Source organism: Drosophila novamexicana, unplaced genomic scaffold (assembly GCF_003285875.2).
Source record: "Drosophila novamexicana strain 15010-1031.04,08,12 unplaced genomic scaffold, DnovRS2.1 tig00000877-arrow-arrow-pilon, whole genome shotgun sequence".
Classification (NCBI taxonomy): Eukaryota; Metazoa; Arthropoda; class Insecta; order Diptera; family Drosophilidae; genus Drosophila; species Drosophila novamexicana.
Window position 1 is genome coordinate 1,150,019 of NW_020824831.1, and position 25,990 is coordinate 1,176,008.

Genomic DNA, 25,990 nt, shown 5'->3' on the forward strand with positions numbered 1-25,990 from the left:
GCGATCATCGTGCACAAGGAAAGCAAAAGCTTTTTCCTTTTACTGCGATCACACACACACACACACTTAAACTCACGTACATATGTACATAATTGACGAATGTGCAGAACCAAAACAAAAAGCCCAAACACGCAATTGGCGGCAAAAGAACAGAAGTCGCCGCGGGCGTCACTACTACTTTCGGCAAGAGGAAGAGAGGTCGTGGTCATGTCGCTGTTGTGCTGTCGTTTGCCTTGGCCCCATTTCGCCGTTTCTCTCTACACTCTGCACACGTTATTGACATTCCATTGCAGCGCAGACATTTAGAGACATTTCCTTTAGGTACAGTTGTTTCTAGAGCTTTTCCTTAATGTTGTCTTGTTGTGTCTTTGTTTTTATTTTTATTAGCACGTTTTGTTTTTATGATCGCAGCGTGATTTCTGCTTTGTTGTTGCCATTTAACTGCGTCGCAGCTTTTTATTGTAGTTTTCTTGTTGGGTTTCGGCAACAGGTGTGTCGCCCCCTTCCACAGACACTCACACACACATTCATGTATGCGACACAGCCCTGTACATTGAACTCTACAGCCGACAGGCATAGACCTGCAACCGTCATGGGAATGACGTGTTCGACATCCTTATCGCAACAACAACAACAGTAGCGTGACGTCTTTCGGGCATTTCTACAAAACAGTGTAGAGTGCGGAACTGGTATACGTGACCATGACTCATGGCAGAGCAGCCCGCTCTGCTTAGCCGTTTCGATTTCTAACCTACATTAAGCGTGCGACGTCGACGTCGACGTCAGCGTCAATGTAGTCGACGTCGACGTCGACGTCAGCGTCAATGTAGTCGCCAATGCCGCTGTCAATTTAGTATGCGCAACTCACTTTGCTATCACTCTCTCTTTCTCGCTCACACTCACCCACTCTCACTCTCGCGCGCTCTTTTTGTTGTGCTACCGGACCTAGGTCTACAAATCAGCTAGTATACACACATACACAGTAAATAGTATCTATGCGAGTGTATATGAATATGTATGCATGCATGTACATATAACCCCGCAAATTGAATTCTGCTAAAGCATTTGAAAATCTTTTAACTTTTCGCTGATTTGTGTGAATCGAGGCTCTTCAAAAAACTCCAATCAGCCAGTTAAACAAAGCAAAACACAAAATGCCTTTTGCCCAAAAAAAAAAAAAAAAAAAAAAAAACGAATAAGGAAGAACAGAATGCAAAGCATGCCGAAGCTTAAATACACTAACAATATTATTATAGAAGATACGAGGTGAATATACAATATTATTTTCCTATTGCTATGCCTAAGGCTTAAAATAAAAATAAAATAAAATTAAATGAAATAATGATGTTAAAAATTAAATAAATAATTAATTAATTATTAATTAAGTATGTATAATTACAGGGTTAAGAGTCTCGATAACTTTTAAAATAAAGCAGCTTTTCATTCAAAAAACACATTTTTTTTATATATATATATATGATCCGAGCGATAAAAAGACGCATCAAAATAAAGTCTAATGAAAATAGCTTTAAAACTAAGCGATTTTTTCTTGGCAAGAAATCTATCTCTGCGCTACACATTTGGCAACAAAACTATAATACCCTTTGCTAGGGTATAAATACAGAAATATAAAAAAAGAAACCTATAAAAACAAGCCGTGCTCTGGCTCTGGTATTTTTATGCCCTCCGCGCGAAAGTGTCCGTCGCCGTCGCCGACTCCGACTCCGAGGCATATTTCAATTCGGACTTGTCAAGCGCAAAAGGCTCGTAAAGCTAAATCTGAAATCAGCAAAGCGGCAACTCTCGGGCCTTGGGTAATTAATCGACGCTGCCAGAGGCACTCGGAGACAGACACAGAGACCCCCGAAAACCGGGCTGATCCCAAAATAAGAAACGCCGAATCGAAGCCTGGAGTTGTGTACACAAATGCAAATATATTACGAGCAGATAGAACTCGTTTGAACTCAATCAAAGAAAGCTTTATATATGCTAAAAGTTACAGTACAAATTTAAATTTAAAAGTTTTCAAATTGTTTCCATTTTCATTTCAAAAATTTAATTTCACATCCATATATAGTATACTTTTGGGAGTAGATTTTTAGATTCAAAATCGTCTAATATGTATCGATATTAATACTTGAAAGCATTTTCTATTATAATTTAATTTAATATTTTCTTGGATTATTCGAAAATGTTTGGATAAATATCGTGTATATTTTTCCCTCTTATCCATTTTTGAAGATTCGTTCTACAACTATATTTTATTCGAATTTAAGAAGAACTTTTCTTGAAAAACAAATAGAGAAAATTCTTAATTATATCTTTTTAATCAATAGTAGGTGTCACAATTGTTTGGTTAAAAATGATATATGTTGTCCAGAAAGTATCCATTCTAGATATTAAGCTTTCATAACCTCACTTAAAGTAAACAGATTTCAATGTCCGATTGTATTTTGGTCTTATTTCGTTTTTAACGTTCTTGATACATGTAAATTAAGCAAAAAAGCAAATTAATTCACAAATGTATATTTTGGAGGAAAAAAGGCTTTGCCATGGTCTGAAACTGGGAACAAAAGAGGTAAAGATAGAGAGCGAGAGAGAGAGAGAGAGAGAGACCCAGTCGGGCCTGACAGCAGATAAAGCACTTCCAAATTAAAAATTAAAAACTGCACACACCTTAAAAATGGAGTGAAAACATAAATAAATAAGAAAAAAACATAAAACAACAAAATAAAACTCAAATGTATGCTTTAAACATGCCGGCAGCATTTCTTATGCTCTTCCTCAAATAATTGTAATTGAAGTTTTCGAAATTATTTGGAATAAGGTTTAAACCCTAAATTTATCATCTATATCAATAAAATAAATATATAAAGGAAAAAATAAATTGGTATTAACCCAACTTTATGACACATACATGTTATTTGTCTGGACATATTTAATCGTGCTCTAAGAAAACCTGGCATTATGTCCCTGTAATATATCAAAGAAATATATATATAAAATGAAAATATATTGGTATGGTTTATTAAAAGAAATACATATATACGACTAGACTTAAATTTAATTTTGCTCTTAAGAAAACCTGGATTAAGGTTTCTAAGAATTTAAATGATTTCCGCAGATCAATGTCTGAAAACTTTATAATAGCTTTTGACGCATTAACTTTTTAAGCTTGCACGAAAACCATAATAGAGGCGGGAATAAAGATATTCTCAACTTATTCTTAAATAAATAAATAGAACTTTGCTTTTAAGACAAGTCTCTGGGCATTGCGGGAGAGCTTTGCAGTGTAAGCTCAATGTCATAGTTGTTATACAGTACGTAAGAGTATACAAAGAGCGTTTGCACATAAATAAAAATTTCGTCGCATTTGCTGTCGCCATAACAACAACAACAACAACAACAAACGTTAAGCCGGCCCTGGAAGGAGGCGGCGCAGGCGCAGGACAAGTCGTTGATGAGAAGTGGTCGAAAAGGGGGGGGGGGGGGGGGGGGGCGAGGGCATGGGCGATCGTTTCAGCTTATTTTAGCGAACACACAGCTGTGTTGTTGTTGATGCGGTTACCCAAATGTAGCGTAAAATTTAACTACCGCAACGCTGGCACAGCAGCAGGCAGCGACGCTGGCAGCGCAGTTGGCGACAACAGTTCCTAGAATTTCACAATCAATTTTGAACGCGTTTTGTATACTCTGTACTCATGGGTTATGTGTAAACAAACGGGTATATGCTGTTGTTCACGTGCATATATCAGATATATGTACATATATGATGTTGAACAGCGTATGACAGCTTCTGGATATACATATAGCAAATTAATGAATGTATAAAATAGTTATGAATACTTTTTAAAATTACTTTTAAGCCCCCGATAGACCCGAAAATTTGTAAACACCTTATAGATTGACTTATAACATGAAAAAAATGCCTTTCTCACTTTACTGTGAAATCGATATATATCGATATTAAGCATATCTATTATATGCATCTATATCTATTATAAAGTGACACCAAATATTCTCGCACTATATATCGTTGCTAAGCATATCTTAAATATTGTTATGGGAAATCTAATTTGCTAAAAAGTTTATTTTTCTCGATTCACCACGAAAAAAGATATACATATATAGAATTCTAGTTAGTTCTATACCAAATATGTTATGCAGGCTTTTATATAGCGGAAAAGATATATACATATATACCAGTACAGAATATTTAATTTCATCACTTAATCCGGAGCTGCGTGCAGGGCATATCGAAGTCGGGCATTCTCGACTAGAGCACTCTTACTGATTAACTGTTGTTGCTGCTGCGGCTGCTGCTGCTTCTGGTTTGCGTAGTTTCTTTTAAACATATATTTGTGAAATTGAATTTATTATTTCACAATTTTGGCAGACACAAAAACGGACACACACACATACATTAATGGCTAAGTATGTACATATGTACATATATGTATGTGTGTGTGTATTTCGCCTTATAAGTCGCGCGACAATGGCAGCCTGTAATTGACCCAGTTACAGCCGCAGGCTCGTGTCGCGGCTGCGGGTGGCTGCGGCGGCGGCATGTGGCATGAACTTTATGCAGCGCCTGGCAATGCCAACTGCAATAAAATGTTGCACGTGTGCGCCCAGCCAAGCCCCGCACAACTTGGCCACAAAACCTGTTTGCAGGCGCTCTAATTGCGCCTGTATTCAGCTGGCCCAGCTGACTCCTCCATCCCCGCAGTAGGCTCCACACTTTCATTCATCGGCTGAAAGACTGTTGCATGCAGCCGCCAGTTGTAAATATTGGGCCGCTCGTGCCACAAGTCGTCGTGGGGCACACTTGGTGCAAACGTCTCAATGTCCACGCGTCGCCGTTGCATGAGTCATCGCTTGTGGAGACTCCAGCGCTGAGGCTTTGTTGGGCCCTCGCCTAGAGATGGGCGCGTGATCCGAAATATTATGTGTATATTTACATTTATTATATTTTCTGTTTTGCAATTTTTCCCTTTTTACTCAAATACACTAGACCGCAAGAGAGTTACATCTGAATGTATATCACATTTATCTTTACGATAAGTCAACAGTAGTCGGAACAATATAATTGTTTACATAACTCTGGTTGCATCAGGTAATGACCCTCATAAAAAGCGGAAAAGATCAAAAATTGCCTCCTATCAACAAGTTAACACAATATAAATGCCCGTTTAAATGTTTAGAATGTGAGAGCTGGTACATATATTGCAATTCAAACATACGGATATCTGTTCATATATTATTCAGATATATATTATTCAGATATGTACCAGTGTGCCCAATTTGGCCAGTGTGCCTCAATTGGGAAAATAAAATACTAATGATTAATTAACATTTTATCTGACCTCAGTTTGAGCTTTCAGTTTAAGAGGCAACAGCGTAAGAGTTAAACTAATATTATTCCGACTAATTTAATCTATGTGCGATGTTTGTAAAATAATTATTTCCATTTTTCACTTCTCAATTGAAAAATGTAGATATTCTAGGTTTGTTCTTAAACACAGCTTGTCTGTCGAAGACGCAGGAGCACATCGTGCTTAATTGTGCACTTTCGTGTCACGAACGAAATCACGACCAAGCGGCCAGCTCTAATTTGGGGCCTCGGCTCGCGGTCGCGCTCGCTCTCGCGCTGCTGGCTTTATTATCATACGCTACACGCATTTCTGGAGCTTATCTGTTGCGGTTTGCATTTTGCGCGGCTTTTCTATTTAAGCTCAAGCTGTTTTCTGGTCAAGAGCGGGGGCGCGCTGAAAGGGGGGATGGAAGTGCTAAACGTAGCTGGGCCCATTGTGCGGTATTACGGTTGAAACTTTTTATTTACATATAGGTATACACAAGTGTGTATACACGTATTTATATATAGCTTATTTGCTTTGGGGGTTTGTCCATTTAGCGGCAAAAGTGTGTGTGCTTTTTATTGTGGCCCCAACCATGGACACACACACGCACACACACACACACGCACACACACACACACGCATGCACACACACACGCATGCACACACACAGAGCATGTATTATACATATGCATATTTGTACAAGCAAAACGGAAACTACTTTTGTACCCAGCCTAAATCATAAGTATGCTCCGCACATGTCTTCTGCTCTATTGAGCTATTGGGGAAAACCCTCGATGAGACATACTTCAAAGTAATTCAAGCATATGGATATAATGCGTATGCTAATAATATACAATCTAGTAGGCAGAATATATATACAGATGACGAATCAGTCTTATATGCTGATAATAATAAGTAGCTCAACAAAACCTAGTGCAAGAGATAAATAAGTATATTATTAGAATAGTCGCATGTAGATGTCGTTGTAAGCACATTAACAATAACATAATAACTTTAAGTTTGCTGAGGACCTAACTTCAACTAGATCCTTCAATCGATCTCTAAGAGCGGTTTAGCAACCTATTTTGTCCATTTTCCCATGTTTAACTAAATTAAATTTAAGTTTTTCCTTTAATAAAACTTTAACATTAAAAAAGAGACAGAATGAGATCTTAAATGACAAGTTTGGTGACACAACCTCTTAAGATACAAAAGATTTTCTCAAAGACTGGATTTCGACATCGAAATTTAAAGACTGCTTGGAAACGCAGCAAGTTTTCGATTATCTGAAACAAACTCGTAGTGCCCGGTTACTAGGAAGACCTATTTTCAAATGTTCACTCCCAGCTCTTATAGGTACTGAAATCGACGTTACATACATACAAACATACATACATACGTACGGACAGATAGATGAACATATCTAGATCGATTCGGTTATTGAGGCTAATCAATAATATATATGTATACCATAAGGGGTCGGAGTTGTTTCCTTCTGCCTGTTACATACATGTGCACAAATGCATTATATGTTACCCTTTGCCGAATTAAAAGTTAGCAGAAATTTGTTAACATGTCCCGCGGCTGTTAAGTTGTGAGGTTAGGTTAGTTTATGTAGACTGTTGGAGCTCGAGGCCGGGCTTTGCCGGGTTGCCGGATGGTTTAGGTTAGGATCGAGGAAAATGGAATGGGCTTGGATTTCTTTTGAGCTGAGCTGTTGTTGCTTTTTACCCTAAAACCCTAAAATAAACATAATTAACCAACATCTTCTGATTTGACAGCCTGTATGTAAACCTTAATCAATAAATTACTTGTCTTTAATCATGAAGAATTGGAATTAAGTTAAGTAATGCTTTTTAATGTAAATTCTATTCTATAAAGACTATATATGGGTACGCAGTATATCAAGGGAATTTTACAATTTAATACTAAATTACATATATTTGTGCCCTGAACATTTATCTTGATAACAGCGTAAAAATGATATATGTGTAGATAAATAGAACTGCCTACTAAGCGCAGGGTCCACAAGGTGTAGGTTACAATCTAGTAAAACAATTAAAACAATAAGAAACAAAATGCAATTCCCAAGGTCAGCAAAAGCATCAGAAGCCAAGTAAATAAATTCACAAATATTAGACGACAAAACTGAAATCAACAACAACAGCAAAAAGATTGGAAAATGTTTAGGGACCGCTCCCAAGAAAAAAAAATAAATAAAGAAAAACAAACACAAAACGTAAAACACGAACATTAAAAACATTAAACAATGCGAACTGCAGCTAATTTGAAATTTTCAACAATTTTGCTACAAAAACAAAAATAACGAAAACAACAAAAGATGCCGAAAACAAATCTTAAGCCAAAGGCAGCGGCACGTTGCGCTTTGATTGAATTGAATGCGAGACGTTGACGCTAAAGTCAAACTCGAAAACGATAAAGAAAAGTCCTCTGGAATGCGCGACTAACCGATACCCTGTATATGATATACTTACTATGGCTTTTGGCTCATCCAAGGACAATCCTTAACTCTCGCGCGAGCTTTAATGTGAGCTTTAAGTTTTTAAGTATTAAACAAGGGTAGTTACAGTAACGGATATGGAAAAAGACAATAGGTACTTCTCGGCGTTGACGTTGAATAAATATTTATTAGATATCTTTAATGTGAGCTTTAAGCTGAGACCCCAATACAACCAAACACTAGCCTCGAGCTCGAACACAAAGTTTTGCTTGAAAACAACAGGTTTTCGGCAGAGCTTTAATGTGAGCTTTAAGCTTTTGAATAGCAAATAAATATGGGTTGGTACTATTACGGATATAGGAAAAGACATTAGGACATAAGGACATTCTTGATGATGGCTTTAAAAAAATTGTACTAGATAGCTTTATTGTGAGTCTTAAGGTTTTTAATACGAAATGAAAAAAGGTAGGTACTGTAATGGGTATAAGAAAGACCAATAGCTATCTATTGACTTTTGTTTTAAATAAATTTGTATCACATAGCTTTAATGTGAGCTTTAAAATATTTGAAATAAGTTTATTAAAACGGCAAGTGGAAAATAGGTGCAGCTTATATCCGGTAAGCTGAAAGACCATTTCCGTAAATTTGTATTCTGTTTTTGTGCAAAATCCAAATGTATGTAACAGTCAGAAGGAAGCATCTCCGACCCCATAAAGTATATATATTCTTGATCAGCACCAATAGCCGAGTCGATCTAGACATGTCCGTCTGTCTGTCCGTCCGTCCGTCCGTATGTATGAACGCAAGGATCTTAGAACCTATAAGAGCTAGAGACTTGAAATTTTAGATGTAGGTGCTCCTAGTGCCCGCACAGATCGATTTTGTTTCCGATAATCGATAACTTGCTCCGTGGAAACGGAAAAGCAATCGATAAAAATCGATATCTATATCTTGTTTTTTGGCAACTTTGGTAAATAATAAGAGCTAGAGTCATCAAACTTGACATATAGCTTCAAAAATGGAATATATATATTCATTTGATGTTGGAAGAAGAGGGTTCAGGGTATCCCCTAGTCGGGAGCTCCCGACTAGAACCTCTTGTTTTAAATTAAAAATATAGTGTTTTTTATAGAATTTCATCTCCATATACTTTGTGAACAATAAAGGCGAACAATTATTTTTTTTTTTTGGAAATCATAAACATGATTTTGAAGCCGAAGTAATTTTGCTATGCTAATCATGCATGCTGGTATACTTAAGTGTCCTTAGCTATTGTTACAGGGTATTTTAGAGTTTTTGTCATAAATCTGCAATTGTTGCTGCGACAACAAAAACAACAACAATAAACATTAAATGCATTTTGCGCACGCTTAAAGCGAGAAAATTATGTGAATTTTATGAATGTTGTGCATTTAGTAGATCTATTGCTGTTGTTGTTGTTGTTGTTGTTGTTGTTGTCGCACACCTGCGTGCCAAATTGGCCGCATCGGTGACAAAAAACAATAAAACAACAGCAATTATAAAAAACAAAAACAATAATATATCAAGTTTAATAAGCGCAAAATGGGTGGCATTTGATTTGGCCAAGATGCCGTCGCTGGAGGGCGGCTGACAGCTAGGTTGAGGCATTAACATAATGATCTCAATATTTGCACAGCTTTATCACGATCCAACATTTAATTATACGATTACAATTGCGACAAGCTGGCGGCGCGTGGTGCGGGGTGCGAGGTGCGGGTAGCGAGGCACACACATTAGACACGCGATCTCTGGTTAGGCAGGGCGTATGAGTAATGCATTCTGCTGCATTTGTTGTTAATGCTGTGATTATTGCAATTGTTGTTGTTGTTGTTGCTTGTCAACCAAACTCACTCCACCCTCCCCCCTCCACCATCACATGGCCCCTAGCCAAGCGACAACAGAGATTGCAATGACTTCAGCAACTAAAAATACACTCCAAAGACATTTCGGTTTTTTTTTTGCGCTAAATGAAACTATTTCCATGCTCCATTGTACCCATTGTAAATGGTTAAGGTGGGGTATATTGGTTTTGTGCAAATGTATGCAGCAAGCAGAAGCAGGCATAGTCGAAGCTATATTATTACGTCGATTTTTATCGTAATCGATAAATATCGATTTTCAGTTTATATGTTTGTTATCTTATTTGGTTTATCCCGTATATATTGTGCACTTCAATATCCATAAATATCGATACAATAAAGTGCTTTGCTAGGCTCCTTTAATTTGTAAGATGTTAAACGAAAATGAGCTAAAAACGCAGCTGTTAAACTTAGCGACGGCTTCGGGACATGAGGAAGAAGCACAGCCGCTGCCCGCTTTTGCTACAACTAGGCACAGGGTATTTGCTAGTCGTCTACAGTCGACTGCTAACTCCAAATTGTTGTTGCCCGCACAAGTAAGAGCGACGTGGTGTGGCTTGCTGCTGAGTGATTGACTCATGGCAAGGGCAGCTCCAACAAATTCAAGTGCAGCCGAAACGAGCGCGTGAGAAATGCAGCCAATCAAATTAGCACAGTTTGCGGCTTGGCCTGGTCGTACCTATAAATAAGTAAGTGGAGCGCCTCCACCGAATGGCGTGACGGCGTGAAACGATCTGTAATAATTGAAATATACTCGTATATATGTAGACGCTCTTAAGCTGCGGACACGGCACTTGCCAATTGCCCTTATTATCGGTCTTCAGTCTATAATAATAATCTGTGCCGATTTTAAAATGTGTAAAAAACAGAAAAATTGAGGTATATTGAAGTAAACGTGGGCATATCGGAACCCAATTTATATATATATATATTTACTCGAACATCCATCTATGTCGAGCTCAGTGTCTAAAGAAGCTGTGGTATAAAAATTATGTAGTCAAAATTTTATGGATAAGCGTCTATGTGAGTGCAAGTCGATAAGAATCTTAATATAACCCACTCCCTATAAATATTTCAACTTATTTTTAACATTCCTCACCCCAGCACATCTATCTGACAAAATCGATAAATCGATTTCTAACCCTAGCTTGAATGTCATAGTTGGAAACCTCACATCTCAGCTCCCCAAATTTAACATATAATGAAAGGCATAGCTTTATACTTTGATATATAGACGCACATTTCAACATCGTATTTAAACTTTTGAAAATATTATAACGCTTGTACTCTGATCATTAAAATAAATTCTGACTTAATTTTAGGCATAAGCTGAAGTGAAAATGTATATTTGGATGATTCGAAGCTTGAAATTTGAAACGTAGATCCAATAACTAGTTCAATTCCCAAACAATCGATAAATATAGATATAAAAATCATGTTTTTGAGGTTTTAATGGGTAGAGTTCTTCTAGAATAGTCTATACATATCAAGTATCTTTAATTTTACAACCACCGCCTCCCCCGCCTCATCCTTGCGCCAGCTACCTTTGGTGTTGGCAAAAAAAGGTTCAGGGTATCCCCTAGTCGGGCACTTTCGACTAGCGCAATCTTACCTGTTTTGCTTTGTGTTTTCTTCTTCAGCTCACATATTTGTATGAATCAGGTATATATTTTACGCATAGCTCCCAATTACCCCTACAATAATAATCCCTAAAACAACCATTTTCTGTTTTATACCATTTCTTTCGCGTTGAGTTTCTGTAAGTTCCACATGGATTATAAACTTAATATGGAATCAAAATAGTTACTAGTCGCCCTTATGATCGTGCTTAAACTTTTTACAGCCTGATATTTTATGATATAAGGGTTCTTCAGAAGCTACTAAAGTTTCCAGTTTCGGCAGGTGCCCAAAAAGTATGCTTTAGATATTTTGCTAGATTTTAAGTTAAATCTCAATTTTATGGTTGTTTATTTGAAAGCAGTTTTATAGAAGTGGATTCCAGATGGGAATATGCGTGCTTATTGATCAATTCGAAGAACACACAAAAAACTTGATTATTTTTAGTTGAAATAAAGAAACACATGTTAGTTTTGTTAATTGCATTTGAACATGCCGATAATATCTTTAAGCAAGCTGGGTGATCTATGGAGCACTTCTTTAGCTCTATCTTTGTAGTCCTTGAGGCTCTAACAAAACAGCTGTCCAAACAGACATTTAAATACAATACACCAAGCGGTTAATGCCATTGGTTTAATTGTTGCAATTAGCAAACAATGCGAAACAGTTGTTAAACCAATTTCCAGAATTGCCGGACCATTTGCATTGAGGCGTGTCTGAACAAAAGACTATACTGAAGTGCCAATCCATAAAAAACAAAAATACAAAACACACTTGATTCTGGCAACGCCACATACCAATTTACTATATAGTATATATATATAGAAAATATAAAAACCCATTAAGAAACGCATTCCAGAACTTTGTTGAGTCGTGGGTAAGCCCATTTCAATGTATTTACCAGATAAGAACTCATGGGGCACCTGCTCAGCTTATGCCTGGATCCTAAAAACGGCGCAAAACCTTTTCTCAAAGCACATATTGGAGCTGTTCCGGCTCAAACGCAGACTTTTTCTAATTTCATTTATGAACAAACAAATTTTCTCAATTTTTCGGGTCTACTGTCTAAACTATAGATCAATTATAATAATATAATAATAAATTTCACACAATATCTCGCATAATAAGCTATATTTTACTGATAAGCAAAGTCTTCTAAAATATTTCCAAATCAGCTCTTAGAACTGTCTAAGCCCATTCGCAATTGTATTTGTTCTCATTTATACCTTTATTATATAAGATGCCTAACCTCTAATTAGACTCCAACCTAACTTACAGAAACGACTGTAGACTAACTAAAAATCAAATCTAACGTAACCTAGAAAATATAATCTAACCTAGCCTAAAAAAATCACTTTAAACTCTATCCTTGAAAATCTACTCTAAGCTAAAGCTAGAAAAACGACTAGAAAATTACTCAAACATTACCTAGAAAATTGACTGCAGTCAAACCTAGAAAATCGATTCTAACCTAACCTAGAAATGCAACACTAACCTAACCCATAAAATCGATTCTAACCTACCTAGAAAATTGACTTTAACCTAACCTCGAAAAAATGATCCAACCTAACCTAGAGAGGGAAATAGAAAACTGACTCTAAGCTAACATAGAAAATCATTTCTAAGCTGTCCTAGGAAATTGACTGTAACCTAACCTATAAAATCGATTCTAACCTATCCTAGAAAAGCAACACTAACCTAACCCATAAAATCGATTCTAACCTACCTAGAAAATTGACTTTAACCTTACCTAAAAAAAATGATCCAACCTAACCTAGAGAGGCAAATAGAAAACTGACTCTAAACTAACATAGAAAATTATTTCTAAGCTATCCTAGAAAATTGATTGTAACCTAACCTATAAAATCGATTCTAACCTAACCTAAGAAAAGCAACACTAGCCTAACCTTTAATTAATTTATTTTATATACATTATCTATAAAATAAGAATAATTACAAAAACTGCCATCATTTATGTGTTAAATGTTTCAAAATTTATTTTTACTGATGATTAGTACTAAATAATGTTAATTTTGTTTTGTTTTCTTTTTGTTTTTTACTTTATCATTACCACTTTCAATGAATTTCTTTGCAGTCTTAAAAATTTGTCTAAACAATGAATTTTCATGTTTTGTTAGTTTTTCGTTCTTTGTTTTTTGTTGTTTCTTTTTTTTTTTGTTTTTTTTTTGTTTATAAATTTCATTCACTAATTTTTATGTTGCTCGAAAATTGTATTTCCTAGAAATATTATTTAAAATGAATGCCACAAATACTCGGTGTCTAGAACTAATTAGCAATACGTTTCTGTTTTTTTTTTTTGCTAGTTAAATTGCAATTTACAACTGATGAGGCGGCGACAACAATCAGATTTTCTTTATGTTATTCAAAATTCAACATTTTTTCATTATTTTCATGATTTTAGTTTTTAATTTCTGGTTATTGGTTGATTTTTTTGGGTATTCAAAAATATATATGGAAAAATTGTACACTGATATTGAGGTATTAGAAAAAATCGGCGTATATGTTATGTATATATATATATATATGTCATGTATATACAGGCTTTTATATATATATATAAGGTAAGGTAAGGTATTTTATTTTTTCTTGAATGTAAGTTTGACATGCAAAAAATGGCTTGCGCTTGGTGCTGTTAGTGGGAAAATTCACATTTAAAAATATTTACCAAAAAAAAAGACGATGTCTTTGTTTGAATTTGGGTTGTTTTTTTTTCGGTAAATTGTTCCTATATAGCAACATAGGCAATAACAGGTGCAATTTTTACTACGTATAAATTGTTATATGAAAAAGCTTACAAATTATTTCGTTTCGTAATTGCTTGCAGTTATTTTTTTAATTTTGTTTTTTTTTTGTTGTTTATTGTGTTTAGGTACTATATAAAAATACAATATATATATATATATATATATATATATTTATTAAAATTCACAATTGTTTTTAGTTCTGCTGCATGCGTACAGCAAAATATGGTTTTACAATTTGTTTACAGCGCTCCTAAAAAGTCAAAATCTGGAATACTAATATCGTTTCGTTTCATTTTGTTTTTGTGTATGCTTTTTGTTTTTAATCCTGAAAATGGCTGAGCAAGTAATTAAAGGATCATTTGCACACTCATACAGACACATGCACACACAGACTTACACACACATGCACACTATACGGATTTGGAAGAGGCGGAGTTATGACATTTAGAGTTGTACAAAGAAATGTTGATTCAATTAGACTTAAATACATGAAGGGTGGAACTGCTTGCTGGCTCAAATCTTGACAAATTTCGAAAATACATTAAAATCTATTCAAGTTGTACATTTAAATCGTTCAAGTATTTGAAAGAACCTACACATATATCATTCCTCAAACTTTCTTTCTCTTACATTCTTTAGTTATTAGCTTAATGCAGTATAAATTGGAAATAATTTACTAGCTAGCGGTTGGCTTTTGCTTTTTGTTTAGTTTTCGTTTAGTTAGGAGTGTGTTACAATTATGTATTAGATTAACGACGTTTAAGACAAATGCTTAAATAATATCGTGCAAGTTGTATATAAGTATGAATTTTAATTGCGCCTAGGGGCAAAAAATCGAAATGGAGATTTATTCGACGAGTTGGCATTCAATGCACACTCGCACACACACAAACACTCGCACACACATAGAGAGACGCACATACACACAGAGTTATACAAATATATGCATACACTTTAGGCTTTTTTTTGGAATAAAAGCTATTAAATATACAATGCCAATTGCAAGCTTTTTTGCTTGTTTTTTTTGCTTCTGTAAATCCTTTTAAAGCTTTTTAGCGCCCAATTTTAATGGGCCCGTGGCGCGTTGCGCTCTTCGCGACTCCAGTTCACGCTGACGCTGCAACTTCTTCTCCTCGCGCTTTCTACGCGCCTCATCCAGTTTGCTGTTGCCTACGGTTAAGATATCAGACAGGTTAAGAGTACTTCTGCTTATCATAATACAAACCCACCTAAGCCCGGCTCATCAAAGGGCTCAAATTCACCATCGGCCCAGGAATCGCTATTCCAATTGGCGTTATGCGTCGAATTATTCAAATGTGACGTAGGCGAACTTATGTTATTGCAATTGGTGAAAGCACCCGGCGTTGTCGGTGAGGTGTTGGCGCTGCTCGATAGATTAGCCAGCTCCTTTGGTCGCAGCTGTTGTCGCGATGGCGATAAAGTGATGTGTGAATTCAGTTTAGCCAGCGGCTCGATAAGATCATTCAGCTCATGCTGCTGCAGCTGCTGTTGATGCTGATGCGGCAGCAGGGGTCGCTGCTGTTGCTGGCTGGACGATGTCGTTGAGGATATCGATTGTCTAGCCAACTGTTGCTGCTGTTGCTCCTGCTCCGCTTGCTCCTCCTCCTCGCACTATGCAGGGCGTTTTAAAATGAGCTTATCTCTGACTGATCTGTGTGTTTTTTTTTTTTTTGGCTTACCGGATCCTCTTCCAGGCTGCCCCATTCCTCATTGTCCCAGCCGTCGCGAACTTCGCTCAGCGCATTGGCAGCCACTAGTTGACCATTGTTGGAGCTGGCTGCCAGCGGACTGCTGGGATCCTGGGAGGTCTACAATATACACATAATACAACTACTGTTTGGTATTTGGAAATCAAGCTTACATCCATTTCACCCCAGTTTTCATTGTCCCAATCGTTGTTGCCATAGTCGGAGGCAGAGGCGGATGTATCGTTGCTTTCATGCTCCAAGGAGGTCATGGAGGTAACGCTACTTGTAGTGGTCGACAGGCTGCTGCTCGAGGGTTGCTCTGTAAAAAAAATTAATACATTACATTTTACCCGCTTCTATATTAATTAAAACTTACCCAACGAAGCTGGCTTTGATAGATTGCGACCTGTTAATGGCGGTCTGGGTCTGGATGAATCGCTTTGGCTGCGATAGAACTTGGCTGTAACGGCTGTGACTGCCCAGCCCGCCCAGGTGGCAGCCGCATTACCGATCGAAGGCGTGGCGGTATGGACATCCGCTTCTGTAATGGAAAACTATAGATTTTCATTTCAATTTATTACGCATTCCCAGCCTACCCATTGTCTCGCGCAGACTGGGATCTTCGGAGACCTTCTCCAGTTTTCCCAGAAAACCACGTATTGTTTTAAAGGCCGGATCGCGCACTGTTTTTTCTGGATCAACAGTCAGCGAACACAAGGATGGTAAGACACGATTGGCCACCTCACTAAGCAAAAAATATTGCTGTGTGGCTGCGAGCGCGAGGACGCCAGCAACACGAGCCGGCGGAAAGGGATCACGCATGGCACGTATAAAGGCCGAGACGAGGACACGCTGACGCACCTGCGGATGCAGATGTGGCGCAATCTTGCCCAAGCATACTGTTGTATTGGTGCGTATGCCACCCTGATCATCGCGCGCCTGTAAACGCGCAAAATGTCGCAGCACCTCTACGTTGAGATTGTTGTAGTTCAGCTTGGGCGCCAAATGAATAATGGACTTAACCGTCTGCTCTCGTATGGTGGCATTTGTGTCCAGGAAGCCATGCGCCACTTGTGGAAATATCTGATCATTGACCACCGGTGGCTGCAGGTGTGCAATAAACAGATCCAATTGCTGCAACAGACGTGAACGGGTCACGCGATCCGTCGAAGCAAAGAGCTTTACCACGCAGGGCACAATACGTTTCTGATATTCCTGCTCATCCAGCAGTTTGCCCAGCTAAGTGTAAAAGTAATTGTTAGTTTGGGCTTAAACAAAGTTTAATATCAGATAATGCACCTTAAACATCGGCGCCAACACCGCAGAGCCAGCATCTCCATATTCGTAAGCGGTTATCAGCTGTGGAAGTATTTTGTGTTTACAAACATTATCCGGAAAGCTCTCCAGATGCGTGGTCAGGCCGCTAAAGAAACGATTCTTTTCCGCCTTGTCTTTAATCTGGATTTCTTCGAGAAAGAGCAGCGTGTCCACCAAATCATTCTTAAAGAAGCCGCCTGGTTTACGACAACGCGTAATAATATCCGCCGGATTGGGTCGATTCGAAGGCGATGCGCCAACCAGTTCACAATAAAGCGATTGTAACGATTTGGGTATGTGTTCAATATCCTTGAGATTGGACCGCTGCTTTAACACGCCGTTGAAGGCCTCCCAAACGAGACAACCGAGGCCCCACATGTCCACGGAACTGAGGAAAGAGAAATTATGGGTTAAGAAGGGATGTGTAAAGTGTATGCAGTGTATACCACTTGGTGGCTGCCTTGAGCTTGCTCTGATCATTCTTCTCCGGCGCATCATATACCTCCAGCGTGACAGGTATTTTCACAGGCGGCAAGGGATTACCATCAGCGGCAGCGACATACTCCAGGCTGCCTAACTTCCATTCGCCGGAGGCATTGACAAAAACCGACCAAGCAGAAACATTGTTGTGCCGCAAATTACCATCGTTATTGAGAAATGATAAAGCACGCTGTAATAGAGAAATGAATTATATATGCATATAATAATAGGGACTTTAATTGGCTTGCCGTGATTTGAAATATGCCCCAGGCTAAATAGAGGCCTTTCTGTACATTGTCTGTGGCAAGTTTGGTAAAATATGTGCCCAGTGGATCCACCGCCTCGGTGGCCACATAAAGCATTTTATCCGTTTCCAGTGAGTCCAGATATTGTAGTATGCTCGGATGACGCAACGTTTTGAGGCGTTTCAGCGCCGCCTTGGCCAGCTCACATTTCGTATCGGAGCCGCTGCGTATGTCATAGACAAAGACAGAGACCTCCTCGAGGGTGCCCTTGCGCTTGGCCTTGTGCAGTGTCCATATGGAATAATTGTCAAAACCAGCAACGGGTTCGCCAATGTCATATGGAAAGTCTTTGGAGGAGTCGCGCGAAAAGAACGACCACATCATGTGTTTTGCTCGACGGCTCAATATTTTGTTACGTCCGGACACACACAAAATACGACAACACACACACACACACACACACCCGCACACGCACGTACACACACGCGCGCACACACACAGCTGTTGCTGTCTGTGTTGCTGTGTTGACTATTGTTTAAGGCAGTAGAAGAGAGGCGCTGCCAAGAGAGATAGAGAGATGTTAACGTTAATGCGTGTACACCACCACAAACACCACCACCACCACTGCCTGCTACGTACTTTTCAGCCGTTTGCATTTATTGTATTCCTTTTGTTTAGTGCCAGCTGTTAGGGTTTCGGATATTAAGGCTGAAGTATCATCTACATATATATGAATTTCATCAACAATTTGGCTGGCCAACACACTTGCTCTTCTACTCTCTGTTGTTCGGTTTCCTATGCACAGCAGCAACAATTTTCCAACATACTTTTTTACAATCGTTTGGTATTTGGGCTTAATGCAAGATTAAAGACTAACGCGTTTGTTGTTGCACTATGTTACATTATAAACTACAGCGTTTTGCCTAATAAGTATTATATTGCTTAATTAATTCTAAACTTTTCCCGAGTACGTCAGCTTTTTGCTTCCTCTTGCTTTTGGTTGCTTTAGTGATGACACGCGAACTAGGGGTGCACAATCGAATGGTAGAGCAGCTGACTTCGTATATGCAATCGATTGACTAATTACCATGTACCGATTAAAACAAATTCATATTTATAAACTTAAAGAAAATATAATTATAACTACAAGAAAGTACGGTGTGTTTGAAATTTTGATTAATTCATTCAAGCACTCAAGTACTAGCCGCTTGCCATTCCCAGCGACTGCTAACATTCACAGTGCCCACCTGACAGTTGTCTAATCTGGCAACACCGCCCTGTGTTATAACATTCGTCTCGCTGCCAACTTCACGCAGGTGAATTTTCGCTGTACGTTCATACATATTTTGTGCTAATTTCTTGTGCAGGAACTTCAACAGCTCACAGGATGATGATGCAACGTACTGCGCTTTTGCTGCCATTGGCTGTTGAAGCCACCATTGTGGCCCAGCAGCAACGTGGCATGGCCACATTGAAGCATATTTCGATGCGCCTCAAATCCGTGAAGAACATCCAAAAAATTACGCAATCAATGAAGATGGTGTCCGCGGCCAAATACTCCCGTGCCGAGCGTGATTTAAAGGCAGCGCGTCCCTACGGTGTTGGTGCTCAACAATTCTTTGAGAAAACCGAAATCCAGGCTGATGCCGCCGCTGAGCCCAAGAAGCTTCTGATTGCCGTGACATCGGATCGTGGCCTCTGTGGTGCCGTGCACACCGGCGTTGCGCGTACAATCCGTGGTGAACTACAAAAGGAGAGTTCGAACACCATGGTGTTCTGCGTTGGCGACAAGTCGCGTGCCATTCTGTCTCGTCTGTATGGCAAGAACATCCTAATGGTGGCCAACGAAGTGGGCCGTCTGCCACCCACCTTCCTGGATGCCTCCAAGATTGCGCATGAAGTCTTGTCGACTGGCTACGAGTACACCGAGGGCAAGATCGTGTACAACAGATTCAAGTCTGTGGTCTCGTACCAGTGCACCTCATTGCCCATCTACAGTGGCGCCACTGTGGAGAAGTCGGAGAAGCTGGCCGTTTACGATTCGCTCGATAGCGATGTCATCAAGAGCTATCTGGAGTTCTCACTGGCCTCGCTCATCTTCTACACCATGAAGGAGGGCGCTTGCTCTGAGCAATCGTCCCGTATGACTGCCATGGACAACGCCTCGAAGAACGCTGGTGAAATGATTGAGAAACTGACTCTCACATTCAACCGCACCCGACAGGCTGTCATCACACGCGAGCTGATTGAAATCATCTCCGGTGCCGCTGCCCTTTCATAAGAAGTGTCCTCGAAACACACACTCCAGTTCGAGTCGCAGCTGTAGCCTCAACGATTTCATCCAAGCCTAATTATAAAAGATTACGATTCGAAGACGCCAGAAGCTGCGTATTAAATGATTTAAAACATATAATTATCTGAGATAAAACCGAAATAAATAGCGTGGAACGAATTTTTCGAATTTAGTTAAGCTTGGAAAAAGTTTCAAAATTCGTTTTTGCCGGAAACAACGAGTTTTTTTAGTGATTTACATTTAACTTTCCATATCGCGAGTCGGAAATTTCGGAAATCAGGCACTGATCACTGCGCTTGATTATTGTTTGGGAAAAAGTTAAGAAATGTATTTTAGTATGTCTTCAAAAAACCAGAATTACAATCAAAACTTTGTACTTAACATCTATGGAATCGTGCCGGACACGTTAAGGCCATATCGAAACTGGCCGCTGTTGCTTCCCTGAATTATTTCTTGTGGTGCTAACACATATTCTGCAGGACATTCAGTATATAGGCGCCAATATCTTCATCTTGGTTAGTCCAAGTGATCAGTATAGTCTTTTGTTTGGGATCCTTTTCGTCCTCTTCCACATTGATTTCTACGCTCTCAACGGTTATGATACCGCTCTCCTGCATTGTCACCGTCCAACCGGTCAGCTTCTCTTCCAACAGCGCTTTGAGCTTTTCGCTGGTTCGCAACTTTGGCCCCGGATCATCCATTTTTACCTTTGACGTGAAACGCATAACATGCCGATTGATGCCAATCTCTTTGAGTGCATCCGTCAGATTTTGGAGCATAATGCGATTGTCCTTCATCACGAGGACGCCATGTATGAGACGTCGGCGCTTTGGATCTGGCGGCTGGGCATTATAGGAACGAGCCTCAGCTTTCAGTAATGAAATGGAGGCATCTACGGGTATTTTGACGGGAGTAGAAATTACACATGTTTCACCATTGGCTGGCATGTATGTTTCCAAATTGAACTCATCTCGTATTTTAGCGCGCAGGAATTTCATTTTCTCCGCCTCGCCGTGCACAAGCATTACGTGCTTTGGCTCACAGTTCTGGATGAGCTGCATAATGCCTGAAAGGAATATAAATTTAGAATTATGGCTATTGGGAAACTTATGTAATTTATTACCCTTGGCATCGGCATGCGCTGAAAAGCTCATGTACTCGACGGCCATTTTGACCTCGACCACCTGACGGTTCTCGAATTCGACTTTTTTGGCACCACCCAGAATTTTGTTTCCAACAGTGCCCTGGACACAATAGCCGGGCATTATTACCATATTGTTCTCGTTGGGCGCCCATTTCTTGAAGATTTGCAGCGAGAGTCCGGCGTGCAGCATGCCAGGTGTGGCAAATACAACCATCGCACCTGGATTGTCTATGTAAGCCTTATCGAAGGGTTTTATATGTTTAAAATCAAACATGTTGCGATGCACGAATGTCTTGCGGATTTTCTGATTTGTCCAGGTTATAAACATTTTATAGTAGGTATTCGCCTTTTCGGTCAGACCCAGTGCAAAGTATATCGGATACTTGAGGTTCATGCGTTCCCAATACGTTTCCAACAATATGCAAAGTTCCTGAGCTCGCCCGAGAGCAAAGACTGGTATCAGAACTTTTCCACCTTTTGAAACACATTCGTGGACTTTCTTTAGGAAATCTCGTTCTCTGCAGCGCTTGGAATCTCGTATTGTTGTCGCGTAGGTGCTCTCAGTTATGAGCAAATCTGGCCGGCATTTGTCAATCCAGGCAGCACCCAAATGCCGATCCGGTGTCATGTTATAATCACCGGTGTATACAACACTCTGTGAGCCAACCTTGATCCAAAACATTGCAGCGCCCAGTACATGGCCCGCATAGTAGGCCTTGATCTCTAGATCTGTGTCCACCATCATGCTCTGGTGCAGTGTTACGGGTATTACCTTCTTCATGCAATCCTTGATCATTTGCGTCGTAAAGAAATTCGACTCGCCCTTCCGCTCAACGGCCACCTTTCGCATATCCTCGAGCAGAATGGGTGCTATAGCCTTGGTCGGATGAGTCATGTATATGGGCCCCGTATAGCCCACTATCTCCGACATATAGGGCAGAGCGCCGCAGTGATCTACACATATATGGCAGTAATTAGAAGGCCCTTAGGTATTTGATAGTTATTATTTGGAACTCACCCAGATGAAAGTGCGATATGATGACACAATCAATGTGGCTCGTAATGGGTCCTTCCGGCACGATGTACGAGAAATCCGGAAAGCGTCTTTCATCGTTGTAGCCCATGTGCATGCCACAATCGAGCATTATGTTTTTCCCGCCCATCGAAAGTAACAGACAGCTGCGGCCCACATCCTGACCGGCGCCCAATGGTGTTATTTTAATATCCGGCATTTGATATGTGTGTATTTTAAAAATGTTAATGGAACAATAATTTCGTCAAAGCCAGCAGCCATCTGTTTTTGTCGATTGATGATAACACAGAGTTGCCATTGTTGCTGAAGATTTTAAATACATCGGTGGAGCACCCGTTCGATGAGGAGCTAAATGATAAGCTCATTAGTTTAAAGTATCATAACAATAATAATATAATTATAATATAAAGTAATGGGTATTTAAATTATTATTAATTTTTAATATAAGCAGCATATTTAATATGAGCTTTACCTAATTAGAAAAGCTAGTTTATTGTAAAGTTATGTTATTATCTCTGTTAATAACAGTGCAGCAATGCTTATGTTGATGTTAATTTCAATGTTATTGTTTTGCGTTAGAGGCCAAAGAGAAAAAAGAGTTCGCGTTTCATAAACGATTTTAAATTATAGCAAAATGCCGGATACGTCAGAGGATTCAGATCCTTCCACAGTATCGCTACGTATCTGCTCGGAGGGGCATGCCAATGCCCTGGCTTTAAACAAGGATCATAATCAGATTGCAGTTGCCGGGCGTAGCTGTAAGCACAGCTCTCACACTCTTGAGATGCGAAATGATCCAAATATTTCCTTCCAGTGCTTAAGGTCTATGAGATTGAGAGCGATGGCTTCACGGAGGTGTGCAATATGCGTGGTAAAAACCAAAATCTCAGCTATTCTTCTAATGATGTTGCGTGGAGTACATTAGATAGCAATATACTAGCCACGGCTGCCACAAATGGCGTTGTGTCTGTTTGGGATCTGTCCAAGTTTGGCCGACAAAAGCAGTTGCTGGTCTACCATGAGCACGAGCGCACTGCTCACACAGTTACATTTCACAGTACGGAGCCAAATATACTGATCTCCGGCTCACAGGATGGCACCATCAAGTGCTTTGACATACGCTCCGATACGTCCGTGAACACATACTTTAGCAACTCGGAATCTGTGCGCGATCTCAAGTTCTCACCTCACTCACCAAATGTGTTTTCCGCCGTGTCGGAAAATGGCACCGTTCAGCTCTGGGATATGCGCAAGTGGGACAAGTGCATGGTACAGTTCACGGCACACAGCGGACCCATCTATACCTGCGATTGGCATCCCACACGCAATTGGTTGGCTACTGGCAGCCGGGACAAGCAGATAAAGGTGTGGAACATGGACGGACGAGCCAGCTTAGAGTACACCATTCATACGATAGCTGTTGTTGGTCGCGTCAAATGGCGACCGGAGCGCACGTAAGTCATTTATATTTGCAATTTTATGTATTTAAATTAAACTGGACAAATCCGGTTATCACTCTCATCTTATCCTCATCGGCAGTTATCACATAGCTAGCTGTGCCCTGGTCGTGGACTATAGCGTGCATGTGTGGGATATACGTCGCCCCTTTATACCCTTTGCCTCCTTCAATGAGCATACAAACGTCACCACGGACATTGCGTGGCAGGGAAGCGATTCACATTGTCTGCTTTCCACTAGTAAGGATTCCAGGCTTTATAAGCATGCATTTAAGGATGCCACGCGGCCGGCCCTGAAAGCGAATGCGCAGGGTGCCAGCTTGGGCAGGCATGGAGATATATCCTTTGCCAACAAAATTAAGGAATATACAGCAAAGACAAGTGGTGTATCCAATACTAAAAGCACCAACTTTATGTAAGTCATAAAGTTTTCTGTAGTTTCAATAGCCTGCTCATGCATCTAATCCCGTAGAAGTCGCCGCAAATCGAATGTTCCTGGCAATATGCAATTTCATCTGGATCATTCCAAGATGTACATGTTTATGCTCAAGAATACGGTAATCTAAAAAAAATCAAATATTTAAACATTTATAGCTTCATCTTAAAATTTCACAGAACATGGCCTCAGGCACTGAATTTCCCGCACACGACACTACCACGGAACTGCGCGTGCACGAGGTCTTCATTGGCTGCGCTCGGGAGTTGCAGCTAAGCGGCAAGAAGCTTGCCGAGCTGTGCGAGCACAATGCGGATGTCTCCAGGAAATACGGAAAACATAATGTAAGAGTGCCGAACATTTAAAACTCTTTGCTACAATGCTTAATTTACGGATAATTATAACATATAATACCTTCGCAAAGGGTATAAAATAGCTACGTTTATATTAATACATATTTTTTTTCTCCAGGCCACCACCCTGTGGAACTTCATCAAGCTTTTCTACGGCACTACACACTTTGAGCCGCCCTTCGAGCATCGCTCCTCGTTCTCCAACCAAAAAAATCCCATGAGCTCGCGTCGTGCCACACAAGTAGCTAGCGATTGGAGCCAGCCACACGAGCAGGGTCAGGAACTGAATGGGAATAGTCAAGAGAGCCAGCATGAAGCTGCCGAGGCTAGTGAGGATGGCGATGAGCTTGGCGGCGGTGGAAAACAACATCCGCCACCAACTAGTTCGGTGATACTCTCCGAGACGCAAATCATTAGCGAGATTACGTTTGATAACTTTGAGCTATTGCGCAATGGGTTCATTTATGTTGGACCCGCGGACGTAACAAAAGCGGTGGCATTTCCGGATACGGCGCTGCACCATGATGTGCAAGCGGCCCGACCACAGCTAGATCTGAAGGCAACGGAACATGAAAAGTCGCCAGTGAGTGGAACGATTTGTTACATAGAAATATTGGCTTACAAAAATATATATCTTCCACACATTTCTTAGCCACCACATGTGCCCAGTATATTGAAGGTCAGTCATGTACCGCCCATACCCATGTGGGAGCCACATCAATTTGTGGCAGATGCGCTGATGCTGCAGAATGATGTGGGCGATGTGCAAACCGCTTTGACTATACTCATTGTTATGGGCGAAGCTCGCCAGATGCTGCCCATTGAGGATGCCGTGGTGGTTAGTGTCTTTATGAAGCATCCGAATTTGGAATTATACTTCACGTTTGATTCTCTCGCAATAGGAACACTGGTTTCACACCTATGTGGATCAGCTGCATCGCTATGAACTGTGGAACGAGGCCTGTGAGGTGATCAATCGTGCCTGGGTGCGCTCTGTGCGCCAATTAAATCAACACTCGACAGTTATGCACACCAATTGCGGTGAATGTGGTCGACCGTTGGGCGGAAATGTGGGCTGGTACTGTGACAAATGCAAGTCCATGCAGTCGGCCAAGTGCTGTGTCTGTGGTCTGATTGTGCGTGGCGTCTATGCCTGGTGTCAGGGCTGCTCCCATGGCGGCCATATCGAGCATTTGCAGCAATACTTTGCAAAGCACTCTAAATGTCCAAAATGTGGTCATTTATGTGCATTCTCCTGACACCCAGAGGAGCCCTACGCTTATGCCTAAACTGATAGCAACTGGACTGGCTGCGAGTCCAGATGTGATGCCAAAATTAGAGAAACATTTGTTTTGAGAATTTAAAATTCGAGAAGTACGTGCGCCCCATCCATTCAAAAAGAAACTGTAAATAAAATCTTGTTGGTATTGTTAATTCTTA

General features: G+C 40.0%; 4 protein-coding genes across 5 annotated transcripts; 2 read left to right on the forward strand and 2 right to left on the reverse strand.

The window, feature by feature from the left end:
* Positions 1-15,074: 15,074 nt before the first annotated feature.
* LOC115765049 (N-terminal kinase-like protein) lies at positions 15,075-19,019 on the reverse strand. Its single transcript, XM_030708423.1, has 10 exons — positions 18,474-19,019; positions 17,838-18,391; positions 17,556-17,779; positions 17,092-17,497; positions 16,389-17,031; positions 16,169-16,333; positions 15,966-16,111; positions 15,784-15,912; positions 15,313-15,715; positions 15,075-15,253 (listed from the first exon to the last, which is right to left on the reverse strand). The coding sequence occupies exons 2-10, from the start codon at positions 18,216-18,218 to the stop codon at positions 15,126-15,128; spliced, it is 2,625 nt and encodes an 874-aa protein (XP_030564283.1). The 5' UTR covers positions 18,219-18,391; positions 18,474-19,019; the 3' UTR covers positions 15,075-15,125.
* A 75-nt stretch (positions 19,020-19,094) lies between these two features.
* Positions 19,095-20,286, forward strand: LOC115765051 (ATP synthase subunit gamma, mitochondrial). The gene is made up of 2 exons (XM_030708425.1): positions 19,095-19,150; positions 19,202-20,286. The coding sequence occupies exon 2, from the start codon at positions 19,222-19,224 to the stop codon at positions 20,113-20,115; it is 894 nt and encodes a 297-aa protein (XP_030564285.1). The 5' UTR covers positions 19,095-19,150; positions 19,202-19,221; the 3' UTR covers positions 20,116-20,286.
* Positions 20,287-20,357: 71 nt separating this feature from the next.
* On the reverse strand, positions 20,358-22,557 carry LOC115765050 (integrator complex subunit 11). Its single transcript, XM_030708424.1, has 3 exons — positions 22,290-22,557; positions 21,251-22,225; positions 20,358-21,193 (listed from the first exon to the last, which is right to left on the reverse strand). The coding sequence occupies exons 1-3, from the start codon at positions 22,501-22,503 to the stop codon at positions 20,589-20,591; spliced, it is 1,794 nt and encodes a 597-aa protein (XP_030564284.1). The 5' UTR covers positions 22,504-22,557; the 3' UTR covers positions 20,358-20,588.
* Positions 22,558-22,938: 381 nt separating this feature from the next.
* On the forward strand, positions 22,939-25,981 carry LOC115764938 (GATOR complex protein WDR24). 2 transcript variants are annotated; one of them, XM_030708249.1, is made up of 8 exons: positions 22,939-23,062; positions 23,119-23,758; positions 23,844-24,176; positions 24,234-24,318; positions 24,377-24,541; positions 24,669-25,133; positions 25,203-25,388; positions 25,453-25,981. In XM_030708249.1, exons 1-8 carry the CDS (start codon positions 22,939-22,941, stop codon positions 25,807-25,809), a joined length of 2,355 nt encoding a protein of 784 aa, XP_030564109.1. In that variant the 3' UTR covers positions 25,810-25,981. The 2 variants fall into 2 exon arrangements, with proteins under 2 accessions (XP_030564109.1, XP_030564110.1); XM_030708250.1 differs by having other exon boundaries at positions 24,237-24,318; positions 25,453-25,809.
* Positions 25,982-25,990: the final 9 nt, after the last annotated feature.

What these genes read in the sequence shown, in the direction of transcription:
- LOC115765051 (XM_030708425.1), top strand. Translation starts at nt 19,222, where the DNA reads ATGATGATGCAACGTACTGCGCTTTTGCTGCCATTGGCTGTTGAAGCC.
- LOC115765050 (XM_030708424.1), bottom strand. Translation starts at nt 22,503, where the DNA reads ATGCCGGATATTAAAATAACACCATTGGGCGCCGGTCAGGATGTGGGC. An exon ending in CATATCGCACTTTCATCTGG is followed by an intron (nt 22,226 to 22,289) that starts GTGAGTTCCAAA and finishes ATATATGTGTAG; the next exon opens with ATCACTGCGGCGCTCTGCCC. An exon ending in AGCGCATGCCGATGCCAAGG is followed by an intron (nt 21,194 to 21,250) that starts GTAATAAATTAC and finishes TATTCCTTTCAG; the next exon opens with GCATTATGCAGCTCATCCAG.
- LOC115765049 (XM_030708423.1), bottom strand. Translation starts at nt 18,218, where the DNA reads ATGATGTGGTCGTTCTTTTCGCGCGACTCCTCCAAAGACTTTCCATAT. An exon ending in CTCAAGGCAGCCACCAAGTG is followed by an intron (nt 17,498 to 17,555) that starts GTATACACTGCA and finishes CTCTTTCCTCAG; the next exon opens with TTCCGTGGACATGTGGGGCC. An exon ending in GCAGCCTGGAAGAGGATCCG is followed by an intron (nt 15,716 to 15,783) that starts GTAAGCCAAAAA and finishes CGCCCTGCATAG; the next exon opens with TGCGAGGAGGAGGAGCAAGC.
- LOC115764938 (XM_030708249.1), top strand. Translation starts at nt 22,939, where the DNA reads ATGCCGGATACGTCAGAGGATTCAGATCCTTCCACAGTATCGCTACGT. An exon ending in TGCAGTTGCCGGGCGTAGCT is followed by an intron (nt 23,063 to 23,118) that starts GTAAGCACAGCT and finishes ATTTCCTTCCAG; the next exon opens with TGCTTAAGGTCTATGAGATT. An exon ending in CGGAACATGAAAAGTCGCCA is followed by an intron (nt 25,134 to 25,202) that starts GTGAGTGGAACG and finishes CACATTTCTTAG; the next exon opens with CCACCACATGTGCCCAGTAT.